The sequence below is a fragment of the Mirounga angustirostris genome, unplaced genomic scaffold (genome assembly GCF_029215605.1).
Source record: "Mirounga angustirostris isolate CCGP_5_RB_7025 unplaced genomic scaffold, mMirAng1.0.hap1 SCAF_6, whole genome shotgun sequence".
Taxonomy (NCBI): Eukaryota; Metazoa; Chordata; class Mammalia; order Carnivora; family Phocidae; genus Mirounga; species Mirounga angustirostris.
The window spans coordinates 26,807,881-26,824,651 of record NW_026991714.1 but is presented as its reverse complement, the minus strand read 5'-3'; the positions used below and the strand labels follow the sequence as shown (position 1 = coordinate 26,824,651).

The window sequence follows — 16,771 nt, the reverse complement described above, 5'->3', positions numbered from 1 at the left end:
AAATCCAACTTCTGAAAATATCAATGCTTTGGGGCGACTGGGTGGCTCAGTCTGTTGAATGTCAGACTCTTGGTTTCAGCTCAGGTCATGATTTCAGGGTCATGGCATCTCAGGGTCATGGGATCAAGCCTTGCTTGGGATTCCTTCCCCCTTCTTCTCCCTCCCCTCTGCTCCTTCCCCCACACCACCACCACGCTCTCTCTCTAGAATAAATAAATAAAATCTTTGCAAAAAGTCAATGCTTAAAAAAATTCCAGTGGGGGGTGCCTCAGTTGTTAAGCGACTGCCTTCGGCTCAGGTCATGATCCTGGAGTCCCGGGATCGAGTCCCACATCGGGCTCCCTGCTTAGCAGGGAGTCTGCTTCTCCCTCTGACCCTCCCCCGTCTTGTGCTCTCTCTCTCTCTCTCAAATAAATAAATAAAATCTTTAAAAAAAAAATATTCCAGTGGGTTTTGTGGCAGTGGGGGGCACAGATGGAACACAATGGGCCATGAGTTGGTGATTGTGGAAGCAGGTCGTTGGGTATATTGGGTTATTAATACTCTTCTGTAATGTGTATTGTGTATTAATACTATTGTGTAATGTGTAATGTGTAAATGTGTATATGTTTTAAATTAACCATAATAAAAAGGTTTTTCTGTTAATGAGCTATCAAAACACATGTCGGGTCCTCGAGCCATTTTAGTTCCACAGGCCACCAATTAGCAAACTTTACTCTTGACATTCCAGAATATCCCCCTGGCCATCTGTATGCTTCATTCTGATTCTCTCTGATTCTCTCTCTCTTCATTCTGAGCCTAGGATAGGGCAGGGGAGGGAGGGAGGAAGGCAGGGAGGAAGGGAGGGACGGGGGGGGATGTAGGGAGGGAGAAACATTGGCTTGACAGGGCTTGGAGCTGGTCATCATCAAGGAGCACAGACTCTGGGATGTGGATGGAACCCCACGAAAATGGATAGAAGTCACACACCCACCCGCCCCCCCCCCTCCCCGCACTGTCTAGCTCCTCCCCTCTCCCCCCTCTCCCGCCCCGGCCTGCTCTCCCTGTGCTTCATGTATCTTGCTCATCTTTCTTGAACTCTCCTTACCACCTGGCAAACCAAGGGAAACAAGCAAGTCTAGGGGCTGATGGGCTCAGTCTGCAGGAGGGGACATATCCCATCTAGATGAAAAACAAAATTCACGAGTGGCCTGGTACCTCCAGGGCTAATATGAATCTAGAGTTGTGCTGGCTTCCAGCAAGACCTCCCCAGCAGGATGTGGAAGGCACGAGCTTTAGGGTGGAAATGGGGTGGGAAGAGAAGAAGTGGGTTTTATTTTTCCTTCTCCATTGCTTAGGCTGACTCCCAGGCACCATCATCTCTCTCCTAAACCCGAACATCTTCCCGGTTTCTAAAGTGTCCCCCCCCCCATTTATGATATCATTGAACCCTCCCAACCCTGTGAGGCAGGTATCATCCTTATTGTGTAGATGAGGACATAGAGGCTCCACATGATCCAGTGACTTGCCCAACATAGCACAGCTTGTAAGTGGCGGAGCCCAGGGCCGCTGACTCTAATGTTAGGGTTCCTTCCTCTACCCCAGATTGGAGGCGGGTGGAAGCAGTTCACTGTCACTTGCCTCCATGGCTCTATCTGGGATGATAGAAAAAGTAAACACTGAGTTTTCTAAGTAGTTGCCTAAGGCGGCAGGAAGTTTTGCTGGGCACTACTTAGCTGCAAATGTGTTGCAGCTTTTTAATTAAGGGGGATTGTTGGAGAGTGATGGTCTTACTTGAAGGGGTCTTCTGGGATGACATGGAGAGGGGGCTTTTGGATTTCCTCATGTATTTTGTGTGAGGACCATACAGCCCCCAGATCTCTCCCGAGTGTGAGATGTACAGAGAAGTTGAAATAAGACACTGATATTGTCCACCTGAGCTAGGGACAGAGACTTCAGGTCTTACATCAAATCTTAATTCTGTCTGCCTTTACTGTGTGACCCCCAGGCCAGACTCTTCCCTCTCTGGTCCTCAGAGCATCCCTCCAGCAGCCAAACCAAGGCCATCTCCCTGCCAGCTCACTGCCCAGCAAGACTCTACTCCGTTGTAACCCTCCTAGAGAAGGTGAGGAAGGGCAGGATGGTCACTGTTCGGAGGAAACATCCCACACCCCTCGCTGGTTTGGGAATTTCACACCAGGGAAGTGATAGGCATCAGAAGTAGGGCAATGGTGAGGAGGAGGAATGGGACAGGCTGGGGTTGGACCCAGCTATGAAGCTCTGGCCTGTACAGAGGTTGCTTTTCATGCCTTTTTCCTCTGTTAATTTGGCTTGTTTTCCAAACATGGGTCAAACAATCTCCCCCCAGAAGCAGCAGCAGAAGGAAATGTTATTAAAAACGAGTCCGTTAGTGGGCATGGTGTGTGGATGAAGTCTTTGGGAGTTTTGGCTGCCAAATAAAGACTTTATTGTTGTCATTCCTCCTTTCCCAAGCTCCCTCCCTCCCTCCCTTCCTCCCTCCTCCCTCCCTCCCTTCCCTCCTCCTTCCCCTCCCTCCCTACAATCTGCCTGTCCCTCCCCCTAACCTAACCTCCCCACCCCGCTAGGATCTGGTAGAGGAAAAGTCAGGCAAACACAAGCACGCAGGCACCACTGGGAGATCAGAACTTCTAGCAGACTCTCTGCTGCCACAGCTCCACCGAAGGGTGGGGGAGGAAGAGGGGGAGCCTTGCCGGGGGACTAAACTCACAGCTGAGAGGAGAGGCAGGTGTGTGCAGGTAAGCCCAGGGGGGAGATGGGGGGGGGGAGACCCCTTCCTCCAGCAGGTTTCCTCCTACTCTGTCCAACTGACCTTACTGATCCATTTCTCTTCCTTCCTTCCTCCCACCTTTTCTCCTTTTGATGTAGGAAAGACGTCTTCCAAATGAGCTCCAATGAGTCTTCCACATTTCCTCTGCACCCGCCTGCTCTACCTTCTCTCCCTCGTTCTGTGCCCATGTATTTGCTTGATGCAAAAGTTCAACTTTCTCGGTTCAGAGGTTTGTTGTAGCACAGGGAGTTAGGCTGCACACGGTATTCCTACACAGCAGGTGTTTCTATGGAAACCCGACTCTAGAACCCATTTCTTTGCACCTTTCCCATGTTGTCACACCCCGCCACAGGGGCACACGTCACAGGGAGGCTGCGTGTTCACTGCCCACGCACACATACACACACACATGATAGGAAGGTGTCCTGTCCGTTCAGCTCCACTCTGCATCCCACATGCAGAGCTAGAGCACAGCCTGGACGCCCCCAGAAACACACACACACACACACACACACACACTGGCTCTCTCTGTCTCTCTGTGTGTGTCTCTCTCTCCATCTTGTCTCTCACATTCTCACAAGCTTCCTCAGCTGGAAGAGCAAAGAGAAAGTGCGTCTTCCCACTGAGATGGCAGAGCCGAAAGAAAATCATGTGTCCTGAGTTGAGGCCGAGAGGGAGGAGATGAACCAGAGCAAGCACTGGAAGGGTTTTTTTCATTCTTCAGAACTTAATTGGGTAGGAGGGAGAAAAAAGTGCCTTTCCAACCTGTACAGTATCTTCCCAGTAGTTCTGAATTTCCTTCTCTGGCCCAAAGCGCTTGGCTTTTGGAAAGAAAGGGAAGAAAGCAACCCAGCTTCCAAGACTTGGGGGTCGTAATTCCCAGCTCTGGAGGGCAACTCATTTATTTTTTCTGCAGGCAGCCAGAAAAGATTTCTCTTTAAAGCAATTTCAAAACCATCCCAGGTTGGCAAGGGATCCTTGTGGCAGAGGGCAAAAAGACAGTAATTTCTGAATCAGTCAGGACGGGGGAGCTAAAGTGGGTCACTGAATGGGGCTCCTTTCCAAGTAGCCCCTCTCTTCCCCCAACTTACTCAACTTTGCAACAGCAGAGAGAGTGTTCTCCCAGGGCAGGTAGCATGGGCAGATCAGGGTCCCCGAATGTGGTTGATCTTCAAAATCTCCCCCATCCTGACTGATTCAGGGGGGTAGGGGAGCTTACTAAAAATATAGATGCCTGGACCCCTCACTCAAGACCTTCCAGATGGAGCCCAGGAATCTATTGTTTAGTACCTGGGGGGTTCCTGACAGTCAGCCAGGGTTTGAGAACCTGAATCAGGGGCCTGAGAGTCACCCATGCTGGGACTGAAGAGCCCAGGACTCAGGGCAGTGTTAGCTGGGCAGAAGGGCTGTGTGGTTTCCTGGACAAGAACCGTCTGGTGGAGGAGCTCCAGAGTCTCTCAGATGGGCCAGCCTGTTCCTTCAGGTGCTCGTTCCCACCCCCTTCTTCCCCACAAGCACCGGCAACCACATCATAGGGAACATCCCAGAAAGTTCCCCCAAGATAGCTCCAAAGCGCTTATGTTTCCTCTCACGTGCTAATCCGCCTGCTCTGGGCACTGGACTGGGCCCTTCCCCATCCCTTCTAGATCTCCTCTCCCCTTGCCCCACAGCTGTCTGTCCTGATGTGCTCAGAGAGAGGACAGGCTGAACACCAAGCTCTGCAATCCTCCTCCCCTTCCCCAGTGGGCAGCCCCATTTACTGGGCAGGTGAGGGAAGCATGTCAAGGCTGGAAGGGGCAAAAAAGCCAGGTGCAAAAGGTTGGGGAGGGGAAGTCACGGATCACAGGGGGCTCCAGAGCCAGCTGAGGAGGTGAGACTGTGCCTTCCCTGGCCAGCATCCCCTCACCCGCTACAGAAAGGCTTTCAGGTGGGGTTAGTGAATTGAAAAGACAAAGTGAGCCTTCTACCAGGTGGCTGGGGGCTCCTATGGTCTCTCCGACTCGTTGGTTCTAAGACCCAATGGTGGTCTCACAGGCCCCAAAGGGAGGATGTTGCTCTGTGTGGAAAAGCTGGGGAAAATCCAGAAGCCAGTACCCACCTACAAGAATCCCTGCGTCTGGGTGAAGGGCAGGGCTGCCCTCTGGCCAAGCTAGAGGGACAGAGATCTAATTACTTTGAAAATATGTCAACAACAGCTTAATGTTCACTGAGCACTCACTTTAAACACATTCACTCATTTAGCCCTCAAAACAATCTGGTAAGAAGGTGTTAATATGCCCATTTTACAGATAAGGACACTAGAGCCCAGTAGAGGTAGGAGGTTTGCCCAAGTGTATCCAGCTAAGCAACTGGAGACTTGCAGGGTTGGGACCCAGATCTATGAGTGCTCAAGGCATCGGACAGATTCTTCTAGGCTTTCTTCAGGGGTTGGAGATAGTAGGGGCTGGAGGCAGAACGAAGGATATGGTGAGGTGCCAGGCTGTCAGAGGAGGACGGCCATCTCACCCCATTTCGTCCCTAGTCCCTCAGAATGGAAAACATGCTCTTCTGGACTAGTGGCCTCAGGCCAAAAAAACTTCATTCTGTTTACACTTCGCCTTGTGGTAGACACTGGGGAGACAGATGGTCTCTCCATAATAGTGTTATATTTATTTTTAGTATTTTTTGATCTGCGGTTCATTTTAAAGTCGCTTATCACACTTGTTTCTGACAACAACTGGGTGAGGAATATAGGGATAGGAAAGATTTGTTATCCCCGTTTTACAGGTAAGGAACCTGAGGCTGAAGACAGGCTCACGTAACTAGGTAGCGGAAGACGGGCTGAGAACCCTCACCCCCTGTCTAGTATCCCCACTGCCCCAGTCAGGCTCACCCTTATACGGATTCACCCCCCAGGAAAGGGGCAGCTGCACCAATAGTGTGTTGAATTCATTCATGATATCAGCCCTTTTGTTCCCTGAGGACCACATGAGCCCTACTTGGAGGCCTTGAAAGGGGCTCAGGCAGCCTGGATGGGGAGGGGGGCTGTCTCAACTCCTCTGCTAACAAGTGACCATCTGATTCTCCTGGCTTCCAACCTCCTTCTGGGCTTCTGGAAGAGATAAAGGGAGCAGGATAGCTTTCAGAAGTCTGAGTGTAGAACAGAAAGAAGGGAACAAAGAAAGAGGGTCACCCCAATGTCCATGGGTGTGGCTCTGGGGCGGGGGGCAGCCCCATTATCCATGGCAGGGTCACTGGCTGAATTAAGCCATGGAGGCTTAGGGGTGACCAACTAGGCAGGAAATTTGACAAGAACAAGACTGCCAGTGAGTACATTTGACCCTTGGAAAAGCACAGGGGTTAGGGTTGCCAACCCCAACAACACAGTCAAAAATCTGCCTATAACTGTTGCTTCCCCCCAAACTTAACTACTAACAGCCTACCATTGACCAGAAGCTTCGCCAATCCATCAACAGTGGATTAACACATACTTTGTAGCTATATGTATTATACACTGCAGTCTTAAAACAAGGTAAGCTAGAGAAGAGAAATGTGATTTAAAAATCCTAAGGAAGAGAAAACACATTTATAGGACTGTACATATATTTATCGAAAAATATCTGCGTATAAGTGGACCCACAATGTTCAAACCTGTGTTGTTCAAGGGTCAACTATAGTGTGGAGTAACCCTTCTTCAACCCGGGGAGACATACCCAACCTTACTCCCAGCCCAATCCCAATTCCAGACTCTTTGTGCAAAGCCAATTACCCTTAAACTTGCTCGTACTGACTTGACAAACCCACGTGAACTTCAACCCAGCCCTGCCCTGAGCCTCAACGTTGCACTGGTCCTGGGTGTTCGAGCCTTCAACGAATGAATTCACGAGCCAGGTAGGGATGAGGGTTATCTCACTTTAAAAATCAAGTCTCCCGAGAGAATTGGCTCTTTTATAAATAAATAGGTGAATAAATGAACCCCCTGCCATTGGTAGAGATTTTCTGCTCTACAACATGCCTTCATGTGTGTGATCTCATTTCATCCTCACACAAATGAAGAGCCTGGGGAGGAGGGTCAGAGCCAGGATGCAAGACCAGATCTCCAATACTTGGAACTGACATTCACGGAGAACTCTCGCAGGAAATGTTCGGAAGTGAGAGAGTGAATGTTGGGTTGGGCTTTGCTCCCGTCAAGCAGAGGCTCTCTTGAGCCAGTGCTGGTGCCCAGAACTGTGGTTGCGGGTCCACAGGAGTCCGCCGACGGAGCAGGGAGCGCTGCCCAGCAGAAAGCTGGGGGTGGGGAGGTATGCTTACAAAGGCATACGAAACTCAAAAATCTGCACACACTCATGACCCACCCTAGGTAAGGGAGTTTATGATTGGATGGAAAGCTCTGGAAGGCAGGAGCGGAAGAAAGTGTGACTTTGGGCTTTGTTGAGGGGGGCGGGTTCTGACTCCCCTGGGAGTCCAGGGACCTCCACCCTGTCACACAGATTCTGCTTTCGGGGACTTAGGACCTTGCTGAGGACCGCTGGGAGCAACGGCTGCGGTCAGGACCTCCCCTCTGGACACGCAGGCTCCAGCAGGAAGAGGCGTAGCCCAGTGCAAAAAGCCTTAGAAATGAACTCTATTTTCTCAAGAAGGCAGAATGGACGTGCACGCGCAAACACACACACACACGCACACACACACACAGTGGAGAGGGGTTGAATCCTGGGGCTTAGAGAAGGGGAATTGAACAGATGCAGTGTTTCTCCATGGAACAGGCACAGAGAACTTTTCCTCCGAAACCTCCCTGTGGCTCTTCGAGGAGCTTGGCCAGCCCCAGAGGTCTGGAATGTAAGAGGGTCAGAAGGTGGCTTGGGGCTTGGGACTTGGGGGGTGGGGGTTGGGGGGGGAGATAGAGAAGTTCCCAAAGGGTCTGGCGCAGGAGCTGGGGATGGGGAAGACTTGTGCTCACTGTGGTTGGAAGGAGCACTGTCCCTCCTAACAGTGAGCACCAGGGCTGCCCGGGCCCTGAGCTCCCCCGGAGACACCCATGAGCAAAGGCCAGCTGCCCAGTGCCGGAGCCCCACAGAGCAGCCTTTGCTGGAGGTTCTGGACAAGTTTTACTTGCTTAACTCAAGGCCCAATACCTGGTAGATGCTTTTGGTGACAAAGGCAAGGGAGGGAAATGGGGAGCCTCCCTGAAGCGGAGCTTCACATCCTGAGGGATTTCTGGCTTATTTCTGGCTCCCACGTAATCAGAAAATAAAGAAATGCCAAAACAAATAGGGTCACAAAAATTGGGGCTTTTAAAAATGTTTGTGCTCAGCATACTAATGCTTTAACCACCCCTTAAAACGTATATGACTGCTATTTTCAAGAAAATTACAGGACTTATGAAATATTAATTCATAGTTCACCAGTCCTAAGTGGTGTGGGGCCCGGCAACAAGACTCAAGTTTACAATGCATGTCTGCTCTTTTCAGTCCTTGTGGGACTGTTGGATCCTCAGCTGGAGGTAAAGCCGAGAATCTAACTGCACGGTTTTTCCTCGTGATAGGAGACCCAGGGAAATGGCCCTCGTGGACCCTCTTGGAGAGGCCTGCCTGGGGAGAGACCCCCTTAGAGGGAGATGGAGAACCACAGAGACTGCAGGGCAATCTCTTCCCTCCTTTCTCCTCATCAGTCTTCCTTCCATCCTTCCCTCCCTCCCTCCCTTCTTCCCTCCCTCTCTCCCTCTTTCCCTCCCTCCCTCCCATTCTCAGAGTACTGTGTAAGGATTCACACACATACACACAGTGGACATGTGAACATGGGCTTGCTTATGTGTGTGGTGTGGGGAGGTGTGTGTGTGTGTGTGTGTGTGCCTGAGAGAGAGAACAGGTCAGGTGTGGAGGGTGTGTGTGTGAAAGGTACAGGGAGACACCCTCTACCCCTCGGGTTGAGATCTGCCCTCTCTCCTGTTTCTTGTCACATTCGGTGCCTTTCGAGCATCTGGCCCAGAACTAAGCAGCTGGTGAGAGGTTTCTATTGTCTTCCTTTGAGCAAGGCCAGCGAGAAGCATCCAAGGAAGGAGTGCAAGCTGATGGGGGCTCAAAGGAAAGCCAGCGAGAGGCCTGGCACAGGGGCAGGATCCCAGCGTCCAGATGCAGCTGGAGACACATGGCGGCCCACCCTAGGTCAGAGAACCCCAGGAATCCTGTATCCCCCGCCCCGGGGCCCCAGGAGGGGAGGGGCAGACATCACCTCATAAGAAAGCAGCAAGGAGGGCCAGGGGAAGCAGTGTGGGGACAGAGACGCTGGCTGTAGCCCAGAGGGGAGGGTCATCGGGCTGATGGCCCTTTGGAGGACAGGGTGCAGGCCACCCCTGCCTGCACCCCTCCTGGCTGGCTGGCCAGTGAGGGGAGGAAGCTGGGGGGAGCTGCCACTCTGTCAGCAGCTCTGGTCCTCTTGCTCTTTCTCCAGCTTAATTAAACTCAACCCCCATGATCCTATCTGAAGGCTCACGAGAGCCATTGGGGAGCATGGCCCCAAAATAGCCTTCCGTGACCTATTCCACTATGTCACAGGGCCAGCAGGAAATTCTTCTTCATATCCAGTCTCAACACCGCCAGCTCCAGTGGATATGGGGGCGGCGAGAACGTGTCAGAAGAAAGGAAAGTGATTTCCCCACAGCTTTTGATCCCTGCCCTGTTTATTTTCACAGGAGCCTCCACATCTGGGGAGAAATTCTTGGTGTGCCTCTGGCTGGCAAAGAGCAGCGTTCCCTGAGCTGAGCGCAGGGGTGAGGAGCTAGCAGGGGCAGACACAAGACACGAGTGTGTCTACAGCACTTTCCTTCCTTCCCAGGACCTCCGCAAGCCCTGCTCTGGAAGGCAGGAGACCTGGGTTTTTGTCCTGGGCTTGCTGTTCAAACTTTCTGGCCTGGGCAAGCCACTCCATCCCTCCAGGACCTAATTTCTATAAACAGTAGAATCTGGGCTCGATTGGTGGATTTCAAACCATTTTTAGCAATGCGGAGTTTCTTTCAAATACATGCTTTGGCCAAACCTCTTTATATAACAGATTTAAAAGCACAGAGCTGCTCAGGTTGACACAGGGGTGAGTTGGCGGTGCCCTGGGGCCACCCACTCGGTCTCCCTCCCTCAGGGGACTCTACAGAAAGAGGGGCACAGTCTGAAAATCACTGAATTATGGGATCTCTAAGGACCCTTCCAGATGGACCACTTAGGACTCTATGGTTCATGTCTCCTAACATCCCTCTTCTAGGAACAGGGATGATTTGCTTATGCTGCAAGTGGGGAGACCAAGTGCTAGAGAGGTTAAGGGTCTTCTCCAGCAAGCCCCAGTGCTCCTGATTCACAGCCAATGTGCTTTCTGCAGGATGGCTCATCCTCACCAGAGCAGGCAAGGCCTGTAGGCCGGGAGTCCAGACCCTCAAGTCCTTGTTATTTTCTTACCTGCTGGATACAGGCAGACGAAGAGATGCTTCGACAGGTCTCTCCCACGGCCCCTCTGGAGCCCATCCTGGCCAACTCTCGTGCCAAGACAGGGCCTCTAATTACAGGGCCCAGAAGGCTAATGACTCCCTGTGTCTCCTCCCTGCAGGTGCGTCACCTGGATCATGAGGTCATCCCTCTGCTGGCTCCTCCCACTTCTCCTCATCTTGGCCTCAGTGGCCCAAGGCCAGCTGACAAGACGACCGAGACCCAGGCCCAGGCCCAGACCCAGGCCCACCCCCAGCTTTTCTCAGCCCCATGAGCCATTGGAGCCTACAGACCTGCCCCCTCCCCTCCCACCAGGCCCTCCCTCAATCTTCCCTGACTGCCCCCGGGAATGCTACTGCCCCCCGGATTTCCCATCTGCCCTCTACTGTGACAGCCGCAACCTCCGAAAGGTCCCTGTCATCCCACCCCGCATCCATTACCTCTATCTGCAGAACAACTTCATAACTGAGCTCCCAGTGGAGTCCTTCCAGAATGCCACGGGCCTGAGGTGGATCAACCTGGATAATAACCGAATTCGCAAGATAGACCAGAAGGTACTGGAGAAACTGCCCAGTCTGGTATTCCTCTACATGGAGAAGAACCAGCTCGAAGAGGTGCCCTCAGCCCTGCCCCGGAACCTGGAGCAGCTGAGGCTGAGCCAGAACCAGATCTCCAGAATCCCGCCCGGCGTCTTCAGCAAGCTGGACAGCCTGCTGCTCCTGGATCTCCAACACAACAGGCTGAGTGATGGCGTCTTCAAGCCTGACACCTTCCAGGGCCTCAAGAACCTCATGCAGCTCAACCTGGCCCACAACATCCTGAGAAAGATGCCACCCAAGGTGCCCACGGCCATTCACCAGCTCTACCTGGACAGCAACAGGATCGAGACCATCCCTAATGGCTACTTCAAGGGTTTCCCCAACCTTGCCTTCATTCGCCTTAACTACAACAGGCTGTCAGACAGGGGGCTCCCCAAGAACTCCTTCAACATCTCCAACCTGCTCGTGCTCCACCTGTCCCACAACATGATCAGCAGTGTGCCCGCCATCAACAACAAGCTGGAGCACCTGTACCTCAACAACAACAGCATAGAGAGTGAGTGGGGGCAGGGCCACGGCCACGGCCATGGCCAGGGAAGTGGAGGCTCTTACTGGCCATGGCCAGGGAAGTGGAGGCTCTTATTGCCTCAATCCTTTCTAGGAGCTTGGGGTGAAGGGGGTGGGGGGTAGAGCAAAAAAGTATCCAGTTTGGCACTGGACTTCAAATCTTGACCTTGCCACTTACTATCTGTGTGACCTTGAACAGATATTTCACCTCTCTGGGAAGTTGTCTCATCTGTAAAATGAGAATGGGAGCAATACCTTCGGTCACAAAGTCGATATGAGGATTTAATAGGCTAATATGGATAAAGTGCCCAGAATACCATGCTTGGAGGGTAAGAGCTTTTCCTCCTCTGTCCCTTCTCGCTAGCCCCAGGTTCTCTGCCCTCCAGATCTACAGTTGGGTAGACACGGAGTGCAGTCCCAGACATTCTCGTGAAAGCAGAACAGTGACGTGTTCTGAGTGTCACTACTCTGAAATGTCCTGCGTCTGTCCCCTGTACAAGCTGCCAGTTATGAGAGGAAAGCTGAGCCTAGGTTTTGAGGAATCTCTAAAAGATGTTCACAGCAAAGCAGCTACATACTTGGGGTAGGCAGCTGGTAAAGACCCGGCAGCCAGAGCGCAGGCGCTTTCCGAGTCTAGCTGGAAGGCGGGAATATTTCATCATGTAAGAGCACATTTAAGGTAGAATTTGCCTAAGCTACATTTATAGGGTTCTGGGCTTGGGGTAAAGATTGCAGCTCAGAAGAAGCTGGAAGTCCCACTTTTGCTTCGATCAACAATGTCAGCTCTGAGCAGAGCATCGACAGAAAGCTTCAAAAACAAGAGAGTATATTATCTGGTCCTTGAACAAAACCAGGCTCCATCCACACCAGGAATGTAGCAGCTATAGTGTTGAAGGGGACCAAGGGGAAAAGGCAGCACCCCTAAGATAATATTAGGAATCCTTAGTTTCCAAGCCAAAGAATGAGAGGGAGATTATTGAATTCCTACAATCTTGAAACAAATGGATGGGAGAACAGTTTCGTTCACTCATCTGGGATAATTACAGGAAGTTGGGAGGGCTTTTTTTAAAGCTTGCAAAAAACAAATTCAGGAAAAGGGGAAACTGTTTAATTTCATCCTGCAGGTAGTGAACTGATGGAACGCATTACCCCAAAAGCTAGATAGGCCGAAAATCCAGGCAGAAAGAATACCTTACTCAATGGCCGGCAGGTCTCTATCAGGGTGGGGAAGGGCAGGCTTCTAGGGGATATCCTGCCTTTTGAGGCTGAAGTCAGAAAAATCACACCCCGTCCACCTGTATCCCCTGTGCCCAGCCTGTGTCCCGTGTCAAGGATGGACAGAGTGGGCAGAGCCAGCCCTAGGTCAGTGTGATGGCCATGTTCGCAGCAATGATCTTAATGTTGCCACCTGCCCCATCCTGGACAGTCTGCACAATGCCTTTGCCAACATCCTCTCATCTGGGGTGGGGGGCAGGCACCATTCTCACCATTTCACAGATTTGGGAACTAAATGTCAGAGCGGTAAGGTGACAGTCCAAAGTCACAGCGGTCGTGAGAAAAAAATCCACTGATGTCAGCGTTCTCCAGTGATGAAAAGAGAGAAAGAAGAAGATGAAGAAGAAGAAGAAGAACAACAACAACAACAACACCATCACTAACAACAACAACGCTGACCCCACAGATGATGAAAGAGGCAAGATTTAGGGGGAATACAGAGCTCATTCAGAAGATGACAAACCTGGTGTCATCGCACCAGAGGCGAAGGACACAGTGGAATCTCGTTTTCCATTTGAAAGCCTACCACACACGTGGCTAACGTTTAGCTGTCCAGCTTATCTCCCCTAGGACATCCCACTGTACTATTTACTACTCCCGGATTCTGCCTTGAGCGGCCTCTACAACTTCCTTCTTTTTTTTTGAAGATTTTATTTATTTATTTGACAGAGAGACACAGCGAGAGAGGGAACACAAGCAGGGGGAGTGGGAGAGGGAGAAGCAGGCTTCCCGCCGAGCAGGGAGCCCAATGCGGGGCTCGATCCCAGGACCCTGGGATCATGACCTGAGCCGAAGGCAGACGCTCAACGACTGAGCCACCCAGGCGCCCCAGGATTAAATCCTTTTTTTTTTTTTTAAGATTTTATTTATTTATTTGACAGAGAGAGACACAGCGAGAGAGGGAACACAAGCAGGGGGAGTGGGAGAGGGAGAAGCAGGCCTCCTGCCGAGCAGGGAGCCCAATGCGGGGCTCGATCCCAGGACCCTGGGATCATGACCTGAGCTGAAGGCAGACGCCCAACGACTGAGCCACCCAGGCGCCCCTACAACTTCCTTCAAACCGGAGGTCACCCCCACATCTCCACCTGCTGTGGTCCCACCCGTCTCTGAAGGTCCAGCTCACAGTTGACTTCCTCCACGACTCCACCGAGTGAATTTCCGATAACAATAGTTGATTGGTTCTGACTTAATTCATTCTACGAACAAGTAAAGTGAGCCTGGGGGTGGGGGGGGATAGGTTTGACTCACCCTTGGTCACACATTCCCAAGGTCGGCCAGTTCCAGAGAAGAGAACTCGAGTTCTTATCCTCAGTTGTCCACCCCCCTTCTCCTTCCTCATCTTTGCCTCCAGCCCCGTCTGTCCCGACCCCCCCCCACCTCGCCTGCTGACTTCTCCCTTCCTTCTCCACAGAGATCAATGGGACCCAGATTTGCCCCAGCAGTCTAGTTGCCTTCCATGACTTCTCCTCGGATCTGGAGAACGTGCCGCACCTCCGCTACCTGCGGCTGGATGGGAACCACCTGAAGCCACCCATCCCAGTGGACCTCATGATGTGCTTCCGTCTGCTGCAGTCCGTGGTCATTTAGGCCTTACTCTGCCCCCCGAATCTCCTCTGACCGCACTTGAATGCCGACGGCCCGGGGGCCCGGGCCCACCATTCGTGTCCTCTATCTTCCTTCCTCACTCCCAGCTTTGCCTTTCCTATCCCACCTTCCCGAGGCAGGGACTAGCCACATACTCTGCCACACCCGGGGCTTCTAGAGCAAGACTTCTAAGGGCTTGATTTGGTTCACCCAGCTCAAAGACACTCACTGCACACCCACGCTTCGTCCCAGAAGCACAGAGGTGCGTCTAAAGACATACTCTTCTCTCCTCCTCCTCTACCCTGTCACTCCTGGGTAAGTTGGGGCCATGGGCTGACATCTGGAACTTGGTCCTGGCCGAAGCAAGCAGAAGGCGGTCAGGAGCAGCCCAGAGGTGAGGTTTGGAAAGTCCTGCTGGAGACTCCACCATCATGGGCAGGTCCGGCCCCAACAGGCCCCTTAGCCACAGATCCCGCCTTCCAAAACTGCTGCTCCACCGCTCTGTTCGTTGGCACCAGACATTGTGCTGGCTCTTACCCAGCCCGCGTTCTCCAGCAAGGAAGTGCAAGGGAATGGCTGAAGGAGGGTGAAGGATCAGGGTTCCCGCAGGGGCCTGCATCTGGCAGTCTCTTCACAGGGCTAGCCGGGGCCCTCCTCTGCACACGCCCTTCTGGCCGGGCCTCTCTATCTCAAGAGTAAGAGCAGGGAGGAATAGTCAAGGAGAAGAATAGTTTGGGGAACCAGGAATCAGCCAGCAGGAGAGGGGTGGGAATCAGAGCCCCCCAGGGTTGGGCCCCTGTTCGTACAGATGGATCCCACAGCCCCCTTGCCAGTCTGGACAAGAGGCCTGATGCCCTGGGCCACACGGTGTCCACAGTGAAGGGTACAGAGCCACCAGCCCCGCCCCACCATCTGTTCCCTATCAGTGTGGATGGCCCAATCCTGTCCAAAGCCCGGAAGCAGTTCATGAGAAAGTGCTCTGGAAGGGGCGGAGCCCCGGGAAATCTCCCAAAAGCCTGTTCCACAAGCACAGATAGGCTTCCCCTCTAAGGCAGACACATCAGTGACACCTGGTGGCTGGTGCAGGTCACAGCGGGCTCCTGTCTTCCTCCTTGCCCCTCTTTGGGATGGTTTTACAAGGCCAAGGAGCTGGCCTCAGGCTCCAACTTGAAAAGGCCTGGGCGATGTGCACAGTCATCCCTCTGGGATGTAAAGGACGCAAAGGTACAGAGGTCTCGAGGCGGGGGCTGATCCCCATCATGAGTGAGCACAAGTGGGAACCCTCAGGAACCCAGGTGAGGAGGTGGTTTGTTCCTGTTTGCTGTCTGACCTCGTGGGTCCCTTCTGCCCTCAGCCCCCACGTCTGGAAACCAAGGGGGTGGCTAAGATGCCCCGCCCAGTTCTCTCCAGCATCCATGGTCTAGTCTGCAGCTCTGCTCTTTAAACCATGCTCTGATTATCTATTATCCCTGCCCTTTGCAGTAATTTATTCCCTGTATGGACTGTCCCTCCCCTTGAAATCCCCTCCCCTCCTTGCCTGGGCCAGGTGAGTGGCTTGGCTGGCCTCCAAGCAGAGCCTGGGCCCCACAGGGCTCACTCACCTTCCCCTTCTCCTTCACTCCTCCAGGAGATGCTGCCCCTCTATAGCTCCTTAGTGTATATGTTGGGGGCGGGGGGGTGGGGGTGGTTGTTCTAGAAGTAAGTAGGACACATGCCCAGCCTCATTAGGCTAAGAAAAGTTCCAGAGATTTTTAAGAAATTGGATTAAGCTAGGTCCCTAACTTCAAGAAATTCCCAGTATAGTCTGTTTCATCTTCCTCTTTTGCTCATTTACAGAAAATAGGGCCCATTTCCTCTCAGCCTCCTTCCCTCGTGCTCCCATATAATGCCCCGTCCTTCCTGGCTGCTGCTGGTTTCTCCAAGGCTCCTGCTTAAAGTCAGTATCTTATGGTGGCTATAAGCAACCTGGTGCTAAGGCCTGGATAAGCCCCGCTTCTGCACCGTCCTCACACCTTGCAACCTCTGCCCCTCAGGGGAGCACAGCACCTGGGGTCCCCCTGGGGGCAGGGGGCATTTCTGCTCCCCAAACCTAAGCTGTTTTGTTTCAGCAGCAAAACAATCACCATCATCCCATCCCCCCATCTAGATGAAGTCTGCTTCCTCCATTGCTCCCTACAGCTATAAGCCAGAGGGGATTCAGGTGAAATTGCCTTTAAACAACACCCCCCCCACCCCCCCCCCACGCATACAATGTGCTGACTTCCCGGGGATTTCAGGAAGCCCCTCCTCCATCCGCAAGTTCATTCTTTCAGTGCCCCTGGCACCTACGTAGACAGGTGTGTGAGTAGATGTGTAGGTTACTCTACATATATCTGTTCCTTCTTCAAAACCATGTTAACTTTGTGAAACAATTTTTACACTCCAACACGCTTCACAGCAGAGGAAATAAAGGAATATGAAAAATATCCTGCTTGAACTTGACAGAGTGAACAAGTCAAGAATACCTTGAAGTTCTCTTGCCACCCTTCTCCCCCCACCTCCCACCTCTTACCTGGCTCCAAGGAGATGGG

At 52.4% G+C, this 16,771-nt stretch overlaps 1 protein-coding gene across 3 annotated transcripts; it reads left to right on the top strand.

Moving 5' to 3' along the window:
• Nucleotides 1-2,597: 2,597 nt before the first annotated feature.
• PRELP (proline and arginine rich end leucine rich repeat protein) lies at nucleotides 2,598-16,666 on the top strand. 3 transcript variants are annotated; one of them, XM_045876992.3, is made up of 3 exons: nucleotides 2,598-2,756; nucleotides 10,358-11,331; nucleotides 14,029-16,666. In XM_045876992.3, exons 2-3 carry the CDS (start codon nucleotides 10,374-10,376, stop codon nucleotides 14,202-14,204), a joined length of 1,134 nt encoding a protein of 377 aa, XP_045732948.1. In that variant the 5' UTR covers nucleotides 2,598-2,756; nucleotides 10,358-10,373; the 3' UTR covers nucleotides 14,205-16,666. The 3 variants fall into 3 exon arrangements, with proteins under 3 accessions (XP_045732948.1, XP_054363918.1, XP_064450043.1); XM_054507943.2 differs by having other exon boundaries at nucleotides 2,602-2,746; XM_064593973.1 differs by lacking the exon at nucleotides 2,598-2,756 and adding an exon at nucleotides 8,799-8,928.
• The last annotated feature ends 105 nt before the right edge of the window (nucleotides 16,667-16,771 follow it).